The 21,370-nt window shown below is 41.8% G+C and overlaps 1 protein-coding gene across 4 annotated transcripts in view; it reads left to right on the forward strand.

Moving 5' to 3' along the window:
- The window catches only part of reps2 (RALBP1 associated Eps domain containing 2), a 216,450-nt gene that overhangs the window by 156,291 nt on the left and 38,789 nt on the right, over positions 1-21,370 (forward strand). For all 4 annotated transcript variants that reach the window (XM_078559376.1, XM_078559375.1, XM_078559377.1 and 1 more), the window contains 3 exons: positions 10,242-10,287; positions 16,744-16,880; positions 20,335-20,396. In XM_078559376.1, the coding sequence (XP_078415502.1) occupies positions 10,242-10,287; positions 16,744-16,880; positions 20,335-20,396 (245 nt within the window). The remainder of the gene's footprint in view (positions 1-10,241; positions 10,288-16,743; positions 16,881-20,334; positions 20,397-21,370) is intronic.

The raw sequence follows: 21,370 nt of genomic DNA on the forward strand, positions 1-21,370 counted from the left end.
TGACACGTGTTGCCTGAGAAACGTGAGATTAACCTCCGCTGTGTCGGCTATGTAAAGTGTAATTAATAGTTTCTACTGAATACAATTTGCATGTAAATTTTAAGAACTGCTCCCAGGGTCTCATGGATTTAAATAACAGTCTGTTAAGCTGAAAATCAAACATATAAACATTCAAACCACATGTTTGTATTTGAACTGAATGGTTTGGCATCTCTCTTTAGACATGCCTTCAGACAAACTGACTGACCACTTGCTATAAAACGGGCTGGAATACCCTGCTATGTGTGAACTTCTTTCACCAATGAGTTTCCATGGGAAATATTTGGAGCTGTGTCGGGCACAATGCTTTTTATCTGTTTTAATTATCCTAGTCTTGGGAATTTATTTAACATTCTTTTTTCCATTCTTCTTCTTGGAACTTTTCTTCCTTCTCTTACAAAGTAAATGTCAGCGTTCGAGCACAGTGGGCACCAAGCCTAATTCTGCCATTCTCCTGACATCCCATATACACGCTTTCATTAGATGTAGCGCTTTAGTAAGCGGGAAGAGGTACTGTTTTTATTTTCCTCCTTCCCAATTCTTAGGCTCTGAGGCCTAGTGGCAACAAACTTAGCAGCAACTAGGAACCAAACCTGACGCCACCTTGGTCCTTAATAGCTTGGCAACAAACAGCCATCAGGAAAGCTCCCAACCCCAATGCTGAAGATTGTGAGCAATGGATGTTACAGAATACTCTAAGTAATGGTGGCATATGCGAGAGAACTGGGGCGAGTGTATAAAGTTGGACAATGAGCTGGACCAGCCATATAAATACTGAGGCTACTAGAAGAGGCTGGGTACTCTGCAGCGAGTAGATCACCACCTAACTCCCCAGCACCTACAAGGTGGAAATCGGAGGTATGATGGAATATTCTATATTTCAACATTGAAGGAAATCCACTAATCACCACCTCACCGACTAGTCTAAACATCCACTGGTGTGTTATCTATAGGATGTATTGTAGCAACTTCTTAAAGCTTTTTGAGCATTACCTTCAAAACCCACCTTCCACCACCTAGAACGACAAGGATACCAGGTGAATGAGAACACCACCACCTCCAAATTCCCTTCCATCACATAGCATCCCAACTTGGACATATATATCAATTAGCAAAGCCTATGGGATCTTCGGTTTCATAAACAGAGGATTGAGTGCAAAAGCAGGGAAGTTATACTGAATATTTATAAAGCTCTGGTTAGGCTACAGCTACAGTATTCTGGTCTCCAAACTTTAGGTGAAAAATGAACACTGTGTACTCACTTAAAATTTTGGTGGTTTTCTTGAAAATTGTAACTAAGTGAATCGGGGGAATTCCCATTGGGATCAATGTTAAAGCTGACGTTAGGTTCTTTCAGACATTTCTCACTCAGAAAAACCAATGTAAAAGGTGCTATACTGTTTAATGGAGTATGTTAGATTAAGTCCCCCAAGGGTTAACTGCAATAGTCTGTGATGTCATAGAAGGAAGTGACATATATTCTGTAATCTGAGTGTCTAGGAAATAGCAACATGGAAAGAAGCTAGTGTAAAGGAGTGTTCTCATAACGATAAATGTGTTACAATAAAGTTAGTGTTTGCAACTAACAGTCTTCGGAAGTTATTAAAACTACAACCCAACAACACAATAACATAATGTATAGTACTGTGCGTTCCTAGCTGATGTAACTTGTATTTAGTCATTTATTGTATTTTTTGAAAGAAAATAAGGCATAAAATTAAATTACACTCACCAGTCATCTTTCTTCTTAGGCAGTCCCTTGGGAATGGGGTTGACTTGCTTGAAGGGTTGGGTAGATGAGCTGATTGTAGGTTCTGAATGAACCTTATCCATTTTGGTTGGTCACAAGCCAGAACTGCCCATGAGTTGGTGGGGATGTTTGACCTCTTCAGAGATACTGTGAGGACATCTCAGTCGGCTGAAGGCTGCCCTGGCACATTGGAGGTAATGTGAATTTTGCCGTCTATGCCCGCCATCGACGAGAGGAGGCTCCCAAGATATGGAAAATGGTCCATGTTTCCAGGGTTTTGCTCTTGATCTTAATCATTTTTTATCAAACCAGTCACAATGTCTTCTGGTAGAGTGGCCAATTAGGACCTCTTTGTAGGTCTATCTCACCACTAGTGGTTGTGGGGCCTGAGTGGCGAGTGGTGAAGTTATTGGGATAAAGGGCCAGGATTGTTTACAATTTTTTAAAAAATTTACTCAAGGAGTGTTGGACAGTTTTTTCTCCTTCTGATAGATCTCCTTGTAGCAGTTAATGCCATCATTGATCTCCACGCAGTTAGGAACTGCGCTCTCTGTTTGGATCATCCTCGGTGAAGATTTCCATTACCTCTTTGATAAGTTGGAAAGCTCATGACGGACGCTTTGTTAACTAAACTTGAGGGGGTGATGTTCAGTGCGCTCTTCGTCAGCTCATTAACTCTCTAAGTGCATCAAATCTTCATTGGGCATCCCTTCATGAGACTCGAGCAATTCCACCGGGAATTCCACCACTTCATCAAAGCCAACTTCTTTCATCAAGGCGATAATTTCACACTGAACTTTGGGGACAGTATCATGAAATTCTCTCTGCTCGCTGACACTTGAGCCACCCTTTCTACCACATACCAATTCATATGCAATGATGTAACTTCACCCCATGGATCAGCGATATTGTTGATACCCTTCAGGATGTTGTAGTCATGCCAAAGTTCCCTGACTGTTAACTTATTCTCACTACCTGTTGCCTTGATGAGCTGGGAGAAGGTATGACATGGGTAGTAAGTCTTGAATGTTGCTACTGCTCCCTGGTCCATGACTAGAGCAATGAAGTCCTACTGGATGGCAGGAAAATTACCTTGACATTTTTGGACAAGTCATCAATGACGGGATGACCAGGGGCATTATCTAAGAGGATGCAATATCTTGAAGATGTTTTCTCTGGTGCCATATTCCCTCCAAGCCGGGATGGCATACAGAGAGAGCCATTCTCAAAAGAGTACCCAGTCATGCAGGCTTTTTTATTTGAATGCCAAATGACTTGCAGATAACCCTTAAAAATCCTCGGTGTCTGACTGCTGCACCACTAAGGGCTTAAACTCGAAATCTCCTGCAGCATCCCTGTCGAGCAGAAAAACTAAGAGACCTTTGACATGTGAAAATGTCTCTAATTAAGTTTAACTGTTTTTTGACGAAATCTGACTGCTCCATAGAGTCATCACGTTTGGTGACGAGGGTAAAATCAATTTTGACTCTGCACCCCGCCCTGTTACTGTGAATAAATCGAATTTTAAAAAAAACTACTCACCAGTCATGTTGCTGTTTGGAAGAATCGATCCATATGATGCTAATATTTAAGATTGGAGCCGGTATGTTGAGCTCCCCAGATTGTACTTTGTAGCGAATGAAATAACTGCAGAAGAAAAGTGGAAAGCGATCCTCTTAAACGTGTGCGGCAGTAAAGCATATAACTTAATTCGTAACCTGACTGCCCCGAGCGTGCCCAATTCCAAGTAATATAGCAAATTATTGGACCTAGTGAAAACACACTTCCAGTCGAAGCCATCTATGATAATGCAGCACTTTTAGCTCAACTCAAGAGTCAGGACCCGAGAGAGTTCATCGCAACCTATGTAGCGAGCCTCGAGCAGTTGACAGAATACTGCGACTTCGGAGGAGTTTTAAACGATATGCCGCGGGATCGATTGGTATGTGGAATCAAGGACGATGCCATACATCACTGATTTACTTGCTGGGGTCAATAATTGTTTCACGCCCCTGAAACCTCCCTTGCCATGGAAACTGCTGCGAGAGATTTGCAGGCTTTGCAACACATGGATAATGCTGCCGTACTTCATATTGGGCGGGAACCTGCCGCCGAGTGTGGAGCGAAAGCCAGACCTGCAGAATCCAAGCACAATTCAATGTCCACTGAGAAACATTAAGAAGCCTAAAGAAATGCTTCAGCATTGGTCTAGAGACAAAATTGCTATAGATGTGGAGGTGACCACGAGCAGATACCTGTAAATTCAGAGGCGGCATGCCATTACTGTCATAAGAAGGGTCACGTGGTTAGGCAATGCTGAACACAGTTAAAGCAGTCTGCAAAACAGCAAACAAACATGATAAAAGTAATGGGTACAACAAAGGCTGAAGCTGCTGCTCTTGATGTTTACTCCTTATATAATGTGACTGCTGTGAAGAATGAGCCTATTACAGTAACAGTACAAGTGAATGAGAAGCCGCTCACAATGGAAGCGGATACTGGTGTCTCAGCTACGGTGCTAGGAGAGCACACTTTCAGGTACCTTAATGAAGGAAGACAGCCAGTAAATTTTGAGCAGACAACTGCTAAATTAAGAACTTACATTGTAGAAATTATTCACTGAAAGGGCATCACCACTGTCCCAGTCTCTTACAAGTGACAGACAGCCCAACTGCCTGTAATAATAGTGAAAGGAGAGGAACCCAGGCTTTTAGGTTGGGATCGGCTACAGAAGATCAAACTCGACTGGTCTGAGATATTTCACCTAAAATCAGAGGGAATCCCAGAACTTCTAAGGAAATACAACGTGGATTTTCGGGAAGTTAAAAGGCATGCACGCCAAGATACATGTTGATCCTCCGGCAATGCCATGTTTCTTTAAGGCCAGACCTGTGCCTTAGACATTAAAAGAAAAGGTGGATGTGGAGCTGTGCAGGTTAGAAAAGCTGGGCATCGCCCAACCTTTTTAGCTCTCGGAGTGGGCCGTACCCATAGTTCTAGTTGTTAAGCCTGACCACATCTGTGAAGACTATAAATTTACTGTGAATAAGGCAGCAAAACTAGATAAGTACCCAACAATAGACGACTTAAGTGCCAAGCTGGCTGGAAGCAAGTCCTATACGAAGTTGGATACGAGCCACACCTACCAACAATTAGAACTGGATAGCATGTCGAGAGAATACGTGACTATTAACACACATGGGTCTCTATCAGTACACTCATCTACCCTTTGGAGTCTTGTCAGCTTGCGTTATTTTTCAGAGAACAATGGAGAGTTGTTTGCAAGGACTCCCACACATAGTCGTATATTTAGATGATGTTCTTATCACTAAGTCAACCGAGAACACCTGACCAACCTGGAGGAGGTGCTAAGAAGGTTCATGGAAGCCAGTGTACAATTGAAGAAGGAAAAATGCACATTTCAAGCACCAGAAGTCACTTACCTAGGTCACAAGATGGACGCATCCGGTAGAAGATAAAGTTCAGGCAATAAAAGATGCGCCATCACCATCCAATGTAACAGAACTCAAATGCTTCCCGGGTATAATCAACACCTCTAGCCACTTCTTACCCAACCTGTCAACTGTTTTGGCACCATTACACTCGCTGCTAAAAAAAGAACCACCGTTGGTATTGGGGTTCACAACAGGAAGAAGCCTTTGTGAAAGTAAAGAAATTGCTGCATTCATCATGTTTCTTGGTTCACTATGACCCATCGAAAAAGTGTGTTGTCTCTCCTTGCAGTGTAGGAGCCGTGTTATCACACAAAATGAAAAGTGGATCAGAAAGACCCATTGGCTATGTCTCGAGAACCTTTTCCCAAGCGAGGACTATTCTCAGTTAGAAAAAGGATTATCAGTATTATTCAGTGTATATAAGAAAAAAGGTTTCACTAGTACTTACATGGATGACTTTTTACCATTGTGTTGGACCATAAACCATTAATGGGATTATTCAGTGAGGTTAAGTCCATTCCACCAATTGCGTCAGCAAGAATGCAACACTGAGCTCTGACATTACCTACATATGAATATACTTTCATATTCTGCAATTGAATATACTTTCATATTCTACACATTGCAAATGCAGATGCACTCAGTCACCTCCCATCACCAGACAGTATTGTGTGACAAAAATATAATAATTTTCATAATATTTTTCTGGTTTATTGTGAAGTAGGTTTATGAGGGTAAGTATAGTTGGGCCTGATAAGCAAGGCTAAGGAGTGTGTTTATTTTTCTAAAAGGTTACTGACAATATGGGTAACATGAAAGTTTTTATATTATGAGGAAGATAAAGTTTCAAAGACAAAATATGGAATGATAGAATTTACGTATTAAAAAGAGAGAAACGTATATGAAGGAGAATGAAAGGCTATGTGGGAGAAGGCCATGTAAGATCTAACAGGAGTGTGTGAAATAGCCTTAATGAAGCCTCCAGCCATTTGTGCATAAATCTGCTATATAACAAAACCGAAGTTGGGGAAAAGCCATTTGAAATTCCACTGTCAAGTAGGTATTGTTAACTTGCTGGCTCCGTTTTAAATCTTAAATCTATTTTGGACTGTTGCCTTAAAAGGGGTGTAACTGGGGGTCAGGTTAATTAGGAATTTTGAGATTTTTTATAGTAGTAAATAATTGTACTCTTATTTATGTGCTTGAGGTCTTTTACATTGTTAATAAATAATTTAATTTAATTTTTAAATCTCTTGGTCTTGGTGGACTTATTAATTCTGATTTCAGTGCATACATCTTATCATAATAAATACAAATTGCAAAATCGTTGTGATAGCAAGACCAAGTTTCCCTTGTGGATTTGGTCCACCTGGCACACATCATCTGCCAATTGTAAATACTCCCGTTCCACAAGAATTAGTGCTATTACTGAATTAATTAGATTCTTCGCCTGTGTGTGTGAAACAAATTAGAAATTGGATGAACAGAGAACCAATATTGTCGAAAGTCAGAGACTTTGTTTTGCAAGGATGGTCAAACTTGCCTGTATCTGAAGAATTGAGACCATCCCATGTTAGAAACACGAAACTAAACTGTCAAGATGGAATTATGTTGTGGGGTTCAAAAGTTGTGGTCCCATCACAAGGTAGAGAGCCACTCTTGACAGAGCTCCACGGTGCGCATCCAGGCATATCAAAGATGAAAATGCCTGCGCGAAGCTATGTATGGTGGCCAGGCATTGACACTGACATTAAAAGCATGGTCAAGTACTGTCTCCCACTGTCAGCAACAACAGAAAGTGCCTGTTTCAGCCCCCCTGCATCCGTGGCAGTGGTCTGGTTGACCCTGGGTTCGACTACATATCAAGTACATGGGACCATTCTTGGGCACCATGTTCTTGTTAATTGTAGATGCACATTCAAAATGGATGGATGTGTACGAAGTCAAATTGCCAATGTTGAATGCAACTATTGAGAAGCTAAGTCACTAATTCAGCCTACATGGCCTACCTGAAATTGTTGTTTCTAATAATGGTATAGCCTTTACCAGCACAGTTTCAGAAATTTATGGATCTCAATGGAATCCGCCATATAGAAACAGCCCCTTGGCATCCCTCATCGAATGGCCTAGCCGAGAGGGCAGTACAAACCTTTAAGTCTAATACGAGAAAGCTACCAGAAGGCACTCTGCAATCTTGACTTTCCCGGTTTCTCTTCGGTTATCATACAACGCTACATTTGACTATAGGTTCAACGTCTTCAGAGTTATTAACGAAACACCATTTGAGTACACATTTACACTTGGTGTTTCCAAATTTAGAGGGGAAGGTAGCGCGGAACCAGAGTAATCAGAAATTTAACCATGACGTACATAGTAAAGCTTGCATATTCAGTGTAGGTGACCTGGTATATGTGCAAAATTTCAGCAGTGGGACTTCAATAGGCTGTGGGAGCCATTGTTTCAGAGACTGGTGCATTATCTTTCCGAGTACAAGTGGGAGATAGAATCATCCGTAAGCACGTAGATCACATCCAGAGAGACATTCCAACAATTAACTGATTATGGTAAATAGAGAGGAGGATAGCCTTAGATTACAGGAAGATATAGACGGGCCGGTCAGATGGTCAGTGGCAAATAGAATTTAATCTGGATAAGTGTGAGGTGATGCACTTGGGAAGGAGAAACAAGGCACGGGAATACACGATGAATGGTTGGACCCTGGGAAGTACCGAGGATCGGAGGGACCTTGGTGTGCATGTCCACCGGTCCCTTAAGGTAGTGGGATAGGTAGATAAGGTGGTTAAGAAGGCATATGGGATACTGGCCTTTATTAGTTGAGGCATAGAATATAAGAAGAGCAAGGAGGTTATGCTGGAACTGTATAAAACGCTGGTTAGGCCAAGAGTTAGCTAGAGTATTGCATGCAGTTCTGGAATCCGCATTATTGGAAGGATGTGATTGTACTAGAGAGAGTGCAGAGGAGATTTACCAGGATGTTGCCTGGGCAAGAGAGTTTTGGTTATATGGGGAGATTGGATAGACGGGGGATATTTTCCCTGGAGCAGAGGAGATTGAGGGAGGACATGATTCAGGTGTATAAAATTATGAGGTGCATAGATAGGGTAGACAGGAAGGAGCTTTTCCCCTTGGTGGAGGGATCAATAACCAGGGGGCATAGATTTAAGGTAAGGGCAGGAGGTTTAGAGGGGATGTGAGGAAGAATTGTTTCACCCAGAGGGTGGTGGGAATCTGGAACCCACTGCCTGAAAGGGTGGTAAAGGCAGAAATCCTCATAACATTTAAGGGGTATTTGGATGTGCACTTGCAATGCCATGGCATACAAGGCTATGGGCCTAGTGCTGGCAAATGGAATTAGAATAGTTAGGTAGTTGTTTGACGGCGCAGACTCGATGGGCCGAAGGGCCTTTTTCTATGCTGTAGACCTCTATGACTCTATGATTCTAACCTGTGATTAACATTGAGCCATCGACTTCTGAGGTATGTGATCGCCCTAGAACAGACATTCCAGATGTTCCAGAAGAGTTGCCAAATTCTGAACTGCCCAGCTGCAATGATATGGCTCATATTCCAGCTTCCAGATCCTGTTCAGGAACCTCCAGTGGTTGAGCTATGTTTCTCTAGCTGTATAAGAGGAGCACCTCAGGGGCTTGATTTATAATCACCCGAAATTGTATATTTGTTTGTTGGATTGTTTAAATCTTTTTCTGTAAAGAGTAATTGTAAAAAAAAACTAAAGGGGAAGGAAATGTGATAACTGGATGTATAGTCACTCCCTCCTGCCTATCACGGGTCATGTGATGCACTGTGGATCTTCGACCAGTGAGCTCTTAGTGTGGGCAATTGGGGGGTGGAGGTGGGGGGTGGGGGTGGGGGGGTGGTGGGGAGGTGCTTTTCCGATGAGAGATCTGGCCAAGGGTGCAAGCACTGAAAATGTCTCTAATAAAGTTTAACTGTTTCTTGACAAAACCAGTCTGCGCCATAGAGTCTTCACTATGTGTTTAAATCCTAGCACTGTCTTCTCTTTGGAGATGTATGTTCTATGTGGCATATGATTCCAATAAACCCCCCCCCACCCCCCATCTCATCAATTCTAAAGCCTTGTTTTGGTAAGTAGCCACGTTCTTCAATAAATTTCTTCACATAGGCAGGGAATTCATTAGCCGCTTCAGTGTTGGCACTAGCTGCTTCACCAGTTCCTTTTAAAGATATGCAAATAGCAACATTTCTTTAAAACGTTTGAACCAACCATGTCTAACACCGAAACTTTCTGACTGTCAACCCTCACTCTGCTCATCCTTTAAGTCATCGTACGAGCTTTTAGCTTTTGCCTGGACAAATATCAAATTGAGGCACATTGTGTTGGTGCTGGTCTTCGACCCAGACTGCCAACAGTTTTTTCTTATTTTTCATAAAGCTGCTTCTAGTCTGACTTATCTTGGTAGCACTTAAAAGGTGTAACAATTTGCACCCTTTTTAATGCTGATAAAAATCATCGAATTGGTCTCACTGCCGCAAGGGGATAGTCCAAGTCCCTACCAATATAGATTGCTCGTTCTTCAGCTTTATAGTATTTTAAAACCTCTCATTTCATTTCTAAATTTACCAGTTTGGTGATGGGCACTAGCTCCTAACACTATCAGTCTTAATTCTGAAGGCCACAAAAATCAGGGTTGCGTGATCATTTTGCCATTACATTTTTCTTTTTCTAAATGCAATTCTGCCAACAGACTGTGTGGTAAAACTTTGCCAGAAGAGAGAGAGAGAGAGGGAGAGAGACAAAGAGAGCAGCTGGCAACTGGGCAACCAATAGTTAAAACCATTGCGGTGCTCACAGGAAAATCTGGATCCTCGCTGAGTGTACATAAATTTAGAAAAAACGCATGACTTGGAGTCTCAATTATAATTTAATTTTCTTTTCATAAATTACTTCTGTTCAAGAGTGCTGTCTTTTAATGTGTGACCTCCTGTTTTTGAAGGTTGTGAAGAACTGGATTGGAGCCAGAAAAGGAAAACAAGACCCAGGTAATTTATGTGTACTAAATATCTTCTTAAATATATAATGTTTATTAAAATAATGGAGCATTTATATGCAGAGTGTGCTTTATGGTGCACTGAAATACTCAATGCATTTCGATTATCATCTATCCGATTTACTGTTATCTCAAGCACATTAATCAACCATGGCTGGGTCCCAGTGGAAGCTGAACAAATGTAATAGACTAGTTAAGTGAGCTTTACAAATTAGTTGAAAGGCTAGCTATGTAAAGTAGCACTTGGAACGAGGCTTGCTTATCAGACAAATCCCATACACAGTGGGTAGCTTCTTGCTGCACCATTACTAATTCTAGTTGATTTCTCATGGCTCTTCATTAAAACCTATTCAAAGTGAGTGAAAAACCACGAGCTCAGCGAGAGTGGTGCCGGTGAAAAGCCGAGAGCTCAGTGAGAGTGGTGCCGGTGAAAAGCCGAGAGCTCAGTGAGAGGGGATCTATCTCTACACAAATCTGAGAGTTATAATCCTTGGCCCGACCCCGGGTCATTGGGTGAGATACAGTTAGGGACAAATAATGTTTTGTTCAAAGTAGATAAGTTTGTTATTCAAGATGCTCACTAAGTGAATAAAGCCACAAGATTCCACAGATTTGGAAGAAACAAAAATAAGCTTTACTATACAAGCTCAGAAAGATAAAACAATTTAGAATATCCATCTTATACCCTAACAGTCAGGGTAAGCATGAGGTACATGTGAATTAACAGGAAACCTGTGGCCGGACACACCACACTACACAATTGATGACAGAAGCGACCAAGCCAGATTCCATGGATTTCTCAACAACTCACACAGATGTTTGTCCCATTGTGAGCCAACCAAGCTGACTGAAACTTCGTCTTTTTCACGAGGATTTCCAATCTCCAGGTTTGAAGATCTTGCCTTGGAATTCTCTCCAAAAGTCGCTCCCACTCAGACATCTTCAACAATGACCCGCCTTGCAGGGTTTCAATGTTGCCTTCTGAGATTCTATTCCCCTGGATCTCCAAATGCACTCATGCTTCACCTTCCAAACACAATCTCAGATCTTTGGCAGTGCCAAGCAGAACACCAGTGCTCCAAAGGGGTACATTTTCCCCAGTGACCCGCAACATGGAGTCACCAACCTTCGGCTGCCTTCTCGGACCTTCAGAGCTTCTCTCAAGTCCACTACGCTCAAAGTCTGCTCCCTGCAGCTCTTCCTTGAATTTGGAGCCTATTTCTCTGCTCCTTTCTTTTAACTTGACTTAATGGGGTCTATGCCTGTCCCCTGTCTTTAATTGCTTACCTGGGACTTCCCTTTGGGACCTCTCTCTGTGCTGTGTCCCTCTCTCTGGGATACCTACTTGTTAATGGTGCTCCATATCAGGTCATCTTACCTTCCTTTTTAGTGCCATTCTTCTTCTGCGCAGGCACACAGGTCCTCAGCCCAAAGAATGAAAAATACCAGGATTGTGCATGTGCGGCCAGTTCCTGGCCGGCACGTTGTGTGAAAGGCCCAAGGTCCATCGGGAACTGGAGTTCCTGACCTTCGAACTTCAGATTAAGGTAAGTTTTTAGGTTCATCAGAGCTTAGAGCTGCATTCGGTAACAAAAGTCATGGCATGACATCACAAGGTTGATTGGCTGGTGAGTATTACTGCTCAGGGACTGATTCTAAACATTAGCAAATTTTAAACAATAAAAACACTAAGTAGTAATAATAAGTGGTAAGTGAGTAGTCGGTGAGTGTTATCTTTTAACTTTTTTTTTAAAGTTTTTTTATTACTATTCGTAAGGCGTGTTAAGTATTAGTAAGATTTATCTATTATTTAAACTTACTATTTATTAGTAAGGTTTAATAATAGTAGTGAGATGTATTGGTAAGGCTTATTACAATTACTTATTGCTATTGGTAAGGTTTATTAGCAGTAGCAAGGTTGACTAATAAATAGAAAAATGACAGGGCTACTCTGACCTCTAGATTACACACCCTGTGCTATGCAGGAACCCCAGGACACTTCCCGTGCAGTAAGTGTCATCAATTGTAGCAGCTTGAGTTCCAGGTTTCGAGACTTGAGCAGCAGCTAGCATCACTGCCGTGTGTCCGTGAGGTTGAGAGCTTTGTGGAAAGCACTTCATAGATGTGGTCACCCCAAAGCTTAAGAGCGTGCAGAGAGGGAATGATGACCAGGCAGTAAAAAAAAAAAGGAACAAGCAGTTAGTACAAGAGGCCTGAGGGCATCCCACTCTCCGTCTGATGAAAGTGTTGGTTCATCTGGGGGGTGCAGCCAGAGCCAAGTCTATGGCACCACGGATGCTCAGCAGTACAGGGGGGCACAAGGAAGACTGGAAGAGCAATATTGATAGGTGATTCGATAGTTGGAGGAATAGAGAGGTGTTTCTGTGGCTGCAGACATGAATCCAGAATGGTGTGTTACCTTGCTGGTGCCAGTGTCAGGGATGTAACTGAGCGGCTGCAGAGCACCCTGAGGGGGGAGGGTGAACAGCCAGCAGTCGAGGTCCACAATAGTACCAATGACATAGGCAGAAGGAGGGATGTCTCCTGCAGTCAGAATTTAGGGAGCTAGGTAGGAAATTAGCAAGCACACCCTCAAAATTAGTAATCTCCAGACACTCCCAGTACCACATGCAAGTGAATATAGATATAGGAGGGTAAAGCAGATGAATGCTTGGCTGGACAGATGGTGTGGGAGGGAGGGCTTTAGATGCTTGAGACATTGGGACTGGCTCTGGGGGAGATGGGACCTGTACAGGCTGGATGGGTTGCACCTAAGTAGAGCCAGGGATTGAGTTCTTTGCGAGCCATTTTGCAAGTACTATCGGGGAGGGTTTAAACTAATTTGGCAGGGGTGTGGGAATCGGAGAAATATCAGAGAGGAATATCAAAGTGCACAAAATGCTGGGAGAGATAGATAGCGCTAGAATAAGAAATAGTAAGTTAATAGGTGAGGTCAGAGTAAGGGAGAAAGTAATAAAATCTAAATCAGGATTAACTGTGAATGCATAGTGTGACAAATAAGGTTGGTGTGCAGATTGACATGTGTAAATACGATGTTGTGGCTGTAACAGAGACTTGGCTCAAAGAAGGGCAGAACTTGGTGTTAAATACTCCTGGTCATAGGTGTTCAGGAAAGATAGGAAAGGAAGAAAAGGGGGGAGGGGTGGCAGTATTGATTCAGGAGAGCATTGCAGTGCTGGAGAAGGAGGATGTCCCAGAAGGGGATCAAGGACAGAATTTATTTAGCTAAAGCTAAGGAACAAAAAAAAAGGTGTAATTACATTGCCTTGTATAGTCTATGGGCCACCAACTAGTGGGAAGGATGTAGAGAAACAAATTTGCAAGGAAATTACAGCAGTGGAAAAAATTATAGCGTTGTTATAATGGGGGACTTTAATTATCCAAATATAGACTGGGATAGTAATAGTGTAAATGGCAGTGAGTGGCATGGGTTCCTAGGGTGTGTCCAGGAAAGTTTTCTACAGCAGTATGTTTCCAGTCAAATGAGGAAGGAAGCACTGCCAGACCTGGTTCTTGGGAATGAGATGGGCCAAGTGGATTAAGTATCAGTAGGAGAACATTTAGGGGGCGGTGATCATTGTATTATAAGGTTTAGCCTAACTATGGGAAAGGACAAAGAACAATCCAGAGTAAAAATAATTTAACTGGAGAAAAGCCAACTTCAATGGGGGTAAGAACAGATCTGTTTGGTAAGATTGGTCCAAATAAATTGGAGTCAAGATTGGCAGGAAAAATGGTAACTGAATAATGGACTACCTTCAAAGGGGTATTTCGGGCACAGTCAAGGTATGTTCCCTCGAAAGGGAAAGGTAGGGCAAACAAATCCAGAGCTTCCTGGATGACAAAGGAGATAGCAATTGAGATAAAGAAAATGTATGCTAATGACAGGTGTCAGGTAGAAAATATAATTGACAACCGAGGTGAATACAGAAGGTTCAACAATGAAAAAGCAAATAAGAGGGAGTGTGAAAAGAGGCTGGCAGCCAACACAAAAAGGAATCCCAGGTAGTCTTCTAAGGCATATAAATAATAAAAGGAGCAAAAGGGGAATTTACACATGGAGTCGGAGGGCATAGCTGAGTTACTAAATGAACACTTTGCATCTGTCTTTACCAAGAAAGAAGATGCTACCCAGGCCATGGTGAAAGAGGAGGTAATTCAGACACTAGAAGAGTTTAAAATTGATGAGGGGTATTGGTTAGGCTGTCTGTACTTAAAGTAGATAAGGCACCAGGACCGAATGAGATGCATCCAAAGATGCCGAGGGTTGTGAGAGTGCAAATTGTGGAGGCACTGGCCATAATCCTTCAATCCTCCTTAGATTCGGGGTTGGTGCCAGAAGCCTGGAGAATTGCGAACGTTACACCCTTGCTCAAATAAGGGTGGAAAGATAAGCCTGGTAATTATGGGCCAGTCAATTTAACTTTGGTAGGGAAACTCCTAGAAACAATAATTCGGGACAAAGTTAAGTCACGTGGACAAATGTGGGTTAATTAAAGAAAGCCAACATGGATTTCTTAAGAGTGAAGCGTGTTTAACTAACTTGCTGGGGTTTTTTGAATAGGTACAGAGTGAGTTGATGAGGACAATGCTGTTGATGTGGTGTACATAGACTTCCAAAGGCATTTGGTACTGTGCCGCACAACAGACTTGTGAGCAAAGTTATAGCTCATGGAATAAAAGGAACAGTAGCAACATGGTTTAGAAGTTGGCTGAGTGACAGGAAACAGAGTCGTGGCTATTGGATGTTTTCTGAGTTGGAGGAAGGTTTGTGGTGGAGTTCCCCAGGGGTCAGCATTGTTATCCTTGCTCTTCCTGATATATTAATGACCCAGGCCATGGTGTACAGGGCAAAATTTGTAGATGAGATGAAACTTGGAAGCATTGTGAACTGTGAGGAGGATAGTGTAGAACTTCAAAAGGATGCAGACTAGTTGGTGGAATGGGCAGACGTGTGGCAGATGACATCCAATGTGGTGCAGTGTGCGGTGATTCATTTTAATAGGAAGAACATCAAGAGACAATATAAAATAAATTCTAAAGGGGGTAGAGGAGCAAAGGGAATTTGGTGTATGTGTGCATAAGTCATTGAAGGTGACAGGACCAGTTGAGAGTGTGATACAGTACCCTAGGCTTTATTAATAGGGGCATGGAGGACGAGAGCAAGTAGATTACATAGAACTTGTATAGGACACTAGTTCGGCCTCTGCTGAAGTATTGCGTCCAGCTCTGGGCACCGCACTTTAGGAAGGATGTGAAGACATTGGAGAGTGTGCAGAAAAGATTCACAAGAATAGTTCCAGGGATAAGGGACTCCAGTTATGAAAATAGATTGGCGAAGTTAGGATTGTTTTCATTGGAGAAGAGAAGGCTGAGAGGAGAATTGATAGAGGTATTCGAAATCATGAGGGGTCTGGATAGAGTAGATAGGGAGAAACTGTTCCCACTCATGAAAGGATCAAGAAGATTGGTAAAAGAAGCAAAGGTGACATGAGGAAAAACATTTTCACGCAGCGAGCGTTTAGGGTCTGGACTGCACTGCCTGAGAGTGTGGTGGGGCAGGTCCAGTTGAAGCATTTGAAAGGGAATTGGACCATTATGTGGAAAGGAAGAATGTGCATGGTTAGGGGAGAAGGCAAGGGAATGGAACTGCACATGTTGCTCATTTGAAGAGTTGGTGCAGATATGGTGGGCCAAATGGCCGCCTCCTTTTACGCTGTAACAATTCCGTGCTTCCGTGATGACCGATGACAGTTTAGACATTCCCTTTTACTACACACGTTTTTCCAACTTTGACACTTGAGGTTAGAAGTCGTCTTGGGTTGTAGTGCAAAATAAATGAGTTCACATTCGCCACCTCATATATGCCCCACTTGATGGTCAGTTCTGTTGAAGTCAATGCAGTGGAATATTGCATGTGGACTATAACAAGCAGCAGATAGAGTATCACCCGTTACACAGTGGCCCAAGAAGAATTTCTGTCCCATAAAGTAGCACAAAGAATATACCATAGCTGCATAATCTACTGGAGTTCCACTTAGGAAGTCGACCATTACTGATGTATGATTTTGTCCAATTAGCATCACAAGTTAATTGCTTCACGGCTGATCATATCCTTTGTGTATACAGCCCTTTGTGTAAAAGAAAAAAAGACTTGCAATTCTACAACATCTTTCACAATCTCAATGTCCCAACATGCTTTGCAGTCAATGAAATACTTTTGAAGTATAGTCATTGTTGTAACATGAGAAACAAGGCAGCTAATCTGTGCCAAGCAAAAGCTCTCAAACAGCAACGGGATAAATGATCAGACAATTCGTGTTTAGTGCTGGTTGAGCAGTAACTATTGGCCAGGAGACTGCTCTTTGTGTACAAATCTTGCTACACTTCTGGCCCTTGTTAAAATGTACACCTTTCTCCATGATAGATCATACTCCAGTACCTCTGCTGAAGATGCTATTAAGAAAGGGGAAGTGCCTCCCACTCCGCCACCGAGACTTCCAAAGACTCATTCCAGAGCCTCTTCTCTGGATCTTAATAAACTTTTCCAACAAGATAACCAAGGTAAGTGATCCTTCCACTGTGCATGAAGAAGATAGCTCGCCACCAGCTTCTCAAGGGCAATTTGGGATGGGCAATAAATACTGGCCTTGCCAGTGACCACCACCTCCCATGATGAAAATATTTAAAAAAAGAGCGAGTTTAGTTGTGGAAGCAGCTGTCCCTTTTCCACATGCTCATTTGATAAAAGAATGGCCCCCAACTATTATTATCAGAAAAATGTATATTTTCCATAAAATAGTTGTAATTTTGTCCAACTGCACTTTTAACTTTTTATGCTGCATATTATAAAATAAAATCACCATGCATAATTTTCATTGGAACTTAATGCTTTGTGCCTGGAATTGTGCCCTTAGTATCCAACATAAACACGTCATTTGTTGAAAGCCTTTGAAGTCCTCAATAGCCCCCAAGATGAGATTTGCAAGTGACTTGTCCTCTGTTATATATCATCCAATTATATCTTATTTTCACATAGCTTAATGTCCATAAGCAACACAACTATAGCTCAGCAGACGGTTCAATTAGCACGGTGCATCTTCTCTGGGTAGATGTGCCAGATCTTTGTGATCTTGCTCCTGCCTTGGACAGGAGATTCTGTTAGGTTGCACTGATATTTGCAAAATTGACCAAACCAGCGCAAAGTACTGAGGAATTCCTAGCCCAGATAATGTCCGGTGCAAATTACTTTTCCTGCAATCTTTTGCGTTGGTTTGAAAACCATGGCACTGGAAGCCACCCTGCACATAAAACTGGCCATGCCAACCAGATTGAACCAATCACCATGGCGAGTTTCCACTAATCTCGCCTGTTTGTGGGCCTTTGAAGAAACTCTCAAAATTAAACTTTTTTGAGGTGCCAAGAGCATTAATGGGCACCTTTTTAAAAAGTTTTTAAATGTATCTTTTCACTTATTTAAAAACTGACTACTGTCAGTAAAAATTGTTCTGTACAGTTTTTTTTGTCATTTTCAGTTATTTAAGGGTTAGGCAAGGCTTGGACTAGACACTTGGAGTAAAATACTTATTTTTTTTGTGATGAACCCTTTTTCAGCTATATTTATAAAATTGCATCAGGTTACCATCCTTCAATATCTTGAACCTTTTTAATGCAAACTCTTTTTTTCAATTGTATCGTAAAGTACTGCCCGATTGCCCTAGTTCAAGGAAGATTTTACATTCTCCAATGTACAAAATGAACTTGACAGGAAACCTGACTAAAACTCCCTTCACAAATTGAATGCAATTTTGAGCACAATTTGTCCAGGTTGCTGATTGCTGGCTTTTGGGTCAGGATGGGCATGGAGTGTGTTGAGGCTATGGCAAGCAAGAATTGCAAAGGGAAGTTTTGAAAGACATTGCTGCAAGATAAGCAAAGCAAAGTCTATGGAGCTGCTTCAGATCTGTCAGTATAACTTTCCCGGAAGTGTGGCAGAAGCTCTGTTTATGCATGAGAATGGGGTTCCCGCTGCACTTCAGTGAAGTGTTGGCGGTGGAATGGGAGCAACTCCAAGGAATTTTCCAGCCGTACGGTTAGACCAACGATGTCAGTGAGGAGGGAGAGGCAGGTGATGGCAACTTAAAAATATATCCAGTTTTCAGACATCGCTGGTTTTTGGATAGCTAGATTTGAGACACTGCCCCTGTGGTCTTAGGGTGAATTTAAATGCTTGTCCCAAAACTCAGATTTGCTTCATCGATAATGTATCTGATGCACTAATATATCTACCAGATCTTCAAACCCGTGAAAGTATTTTGAACCAGAGTTTTTTGAATTTCTTGGGAATCTGCACTCAGCTTCTGCTCCTCTCTAATTCTCTCCCTCTTTTCTTTTCCTGAAATTTTTGTATCTTGCTCTGATACAGTTCTGTGCTGCAGGTAGCTATCTTCTGATATGGCCAAACTAGTGTACGCCTTGGTTCCAAGGATCAACGAGCGACTTATTTAGTCATCATTTGCCATCCATGTGCACACTGGATAGCAACCAGCAGCCGAGATCCTTTCTCTCTGTTTTCTTCTGCTAAACCAAGGGTCAACAATCTTCAGCTCCAGAGCCACATACTTTGACATCTCATTAATAATAATTAATCAATATGTGTATTTTATTTATTATATATGCAAATTATGCATGCTACCACAGAAACTGGGCTATTTCCCAAGCATTTGGTTTTCAATTGCTAAATTTTCGTTTTGCTGCTTATAATGGTTTGGTTTGGACAAATATTTTTTAAAAGGCTCTTCAGGTGAAAGAAGTTTGCTGACTCTTGTCCTCAACCCAGTTGAAACCATATGTATCTCAGCCATTGCCTACTTTGCGAACTCAATACAGGAATCAAAAGTGGGACACTTAATTTGTATTGCCTGGGTGATATTTTTATTCTCTAAACCGTCAGAGAATATCCTGAAGCAACATTTTTGGATCAAGATTTGCAACAATCCTATTGATATTTCATTTTCATTTATCCTTTGTTTATGAACATTTTTCAAAAGCATTTTCCTACATTTTAAAAAGTTGGTAGAGAGAAATCTAAAGTTATAATCATGTCAAAATTGTTACCACATGCTGTATTTAGAAATCACAGCCCTCGTTCGGTGCTTTCCCATTTTAATACCTATTGTCTCTGGCATATGATACAGTAAGTATTCTGTCACTACACCTCATGCAGGTTAATGCTTCCACTAGTCATTGTCTCAGTAAGTTGATTATCCTGACATGAGACATGTCAACAATCTAAACAATGCAAAATAACCACAATGACTTTAAAGAATTCACTTTGCTACACAAAGTAGCATTTCCCTGTGACTGTTGTAACTAAAATGGATGTAGTACACTTAGTGCCATGATGTAAAATTAACAGGGTGTACTAAAACTAAAACTCCCTAACTCTGTAACCTCCTCCAGTCCTTCAATCCTCCCCGAATGCTGCATTCCTCCAACTTCGACCTCTTGCAGAATTCTGACTTCCTGCACCCTGCGAATAGTGCCTGTGAGTTCCCTCCCCAAACCTCCTTGCCTCTCCAATTCTATCTATCTCTGTCTCCTCCTTTCAGATCCTGCTTAAAACTCACCTCTGACCAAGCTTTTGATCTCCTGTCTTAATGTCTCCTTTTTTTGCTTTTGATGTCGATTTTTGTCTGGCTATGCTCCTGTGAAGTCCTTTGAATAGTTTTAATCCAATTATAGGTACTAGATAAATGCAAGTTGTTGTAAACTATCATCATTGCAGGTGCACGAATAATGCTTCTGGGAATGCACTATTCTCAGTGACGTGGTTGTTAAAGTAACAGTAGCAAGTATGTTGTGTAAACCTAGAAGTTAGATGTCATTTACTGTTTAACCGTCCGTTAATGGAAGTATCAAACAATCCCTTTGTGTACTCATACTAGCAATTTATTGCACAGCTTATGACCGGTGTTAATATTTGTTTTTATGATTTTTTTTAAATTTTGTATATTAGCCGTGAAGTCTGGTTGGTCACAGCCACCTCCTGCTGTCCCACCGCGACCTCCAATGGCCAAGGTAAGGTGCAGTGCTACCACAAGAGTACTAAATGTGGTAAGTTGTTTTACTGTGCAAAAAGAAATCCATGATAATTGAACTGACAAAGGGGTAGAGGGGTAGAATTAGGATTGTAAATTGAGTTCTTGCTATATCTGATCTAAGTGAAAGGGGATGTGTTGGTGCAGCAACCCCGGAAGAGCTCTGCAGGCCTAATATGATGTTTGCACAATGCGTCTCTCAAGATACAAAAGTAGCTGTCACTGTTTAGCCAAGGAAAAGAAGACAAGATTGAAAGAACTGAGAATGTGCCCTGGTGCTATTTCCTATTTTACACCTTGTTTTTTTACATCCTGTGTGATGTGCGGAGAACAAGAAGTATCAAAGAAGAGACATTTTGTCGAAGCTTTTCATTTTGCACCCATCAGGACGATCGCAGGAACACCAATGTCAGGGGAAGCAACAACTTTATACTGTATGAGAAGAGTGCTGATTGGTTGGCAAGTAGACTCTGGTAGAGGCGTCCCTATGGAGAGTGCACCGGTTAATGGTGACTGACAGCTAAACGACGGTCTACCGTAAGCCTGCCTTTACTGGCCAATACACGCTGGGAATCTTACGGTTCCACGTGCTATTAGATCGGTCTTATCGTAAATAGGACCAAAGCCATTGTTCACCATGCAAACTTGGTGCTGAAATAGGACGCATTAAAGACATCCTGTGGAATGATCAGATCATTTCATGCTGTATATCGCGCAAATTCATGAACGGGCTTAAGGCTGTCACTTTTGGCCCTGAAAAGTGCCCGGCATACCCCCGATTAACCTGGAAGGGCAAAGGATCTCAAAAGTTTGAGTGACAGGTGAAGCTAGCTGTTTCATGCCACTACTATGCAGTAGCAACACGAGTGGTATTTGCCACTAACAGGATGCTGCTTTCAAGCCAAAAAGATCTTCTGTCTATCTCATTAAATGAGTAATGTGGTATATGAACTT

This window comes from Cetorhinus maximus, chromosome 16, assembly GCF_964194155.1.
Source record: "Cetorhinus maximus chromosome 16, sCetMax3.hap1.1, whole genome shotgun sequence".
Classification (NCBI taxonomy): domain Eukaryota; kingdom Metazoa; phylum Chordata; class Chondrichthyes; order Lamniformes; family Cetorhinidae; genus Cetorhinus; species Cetorhinus maximus.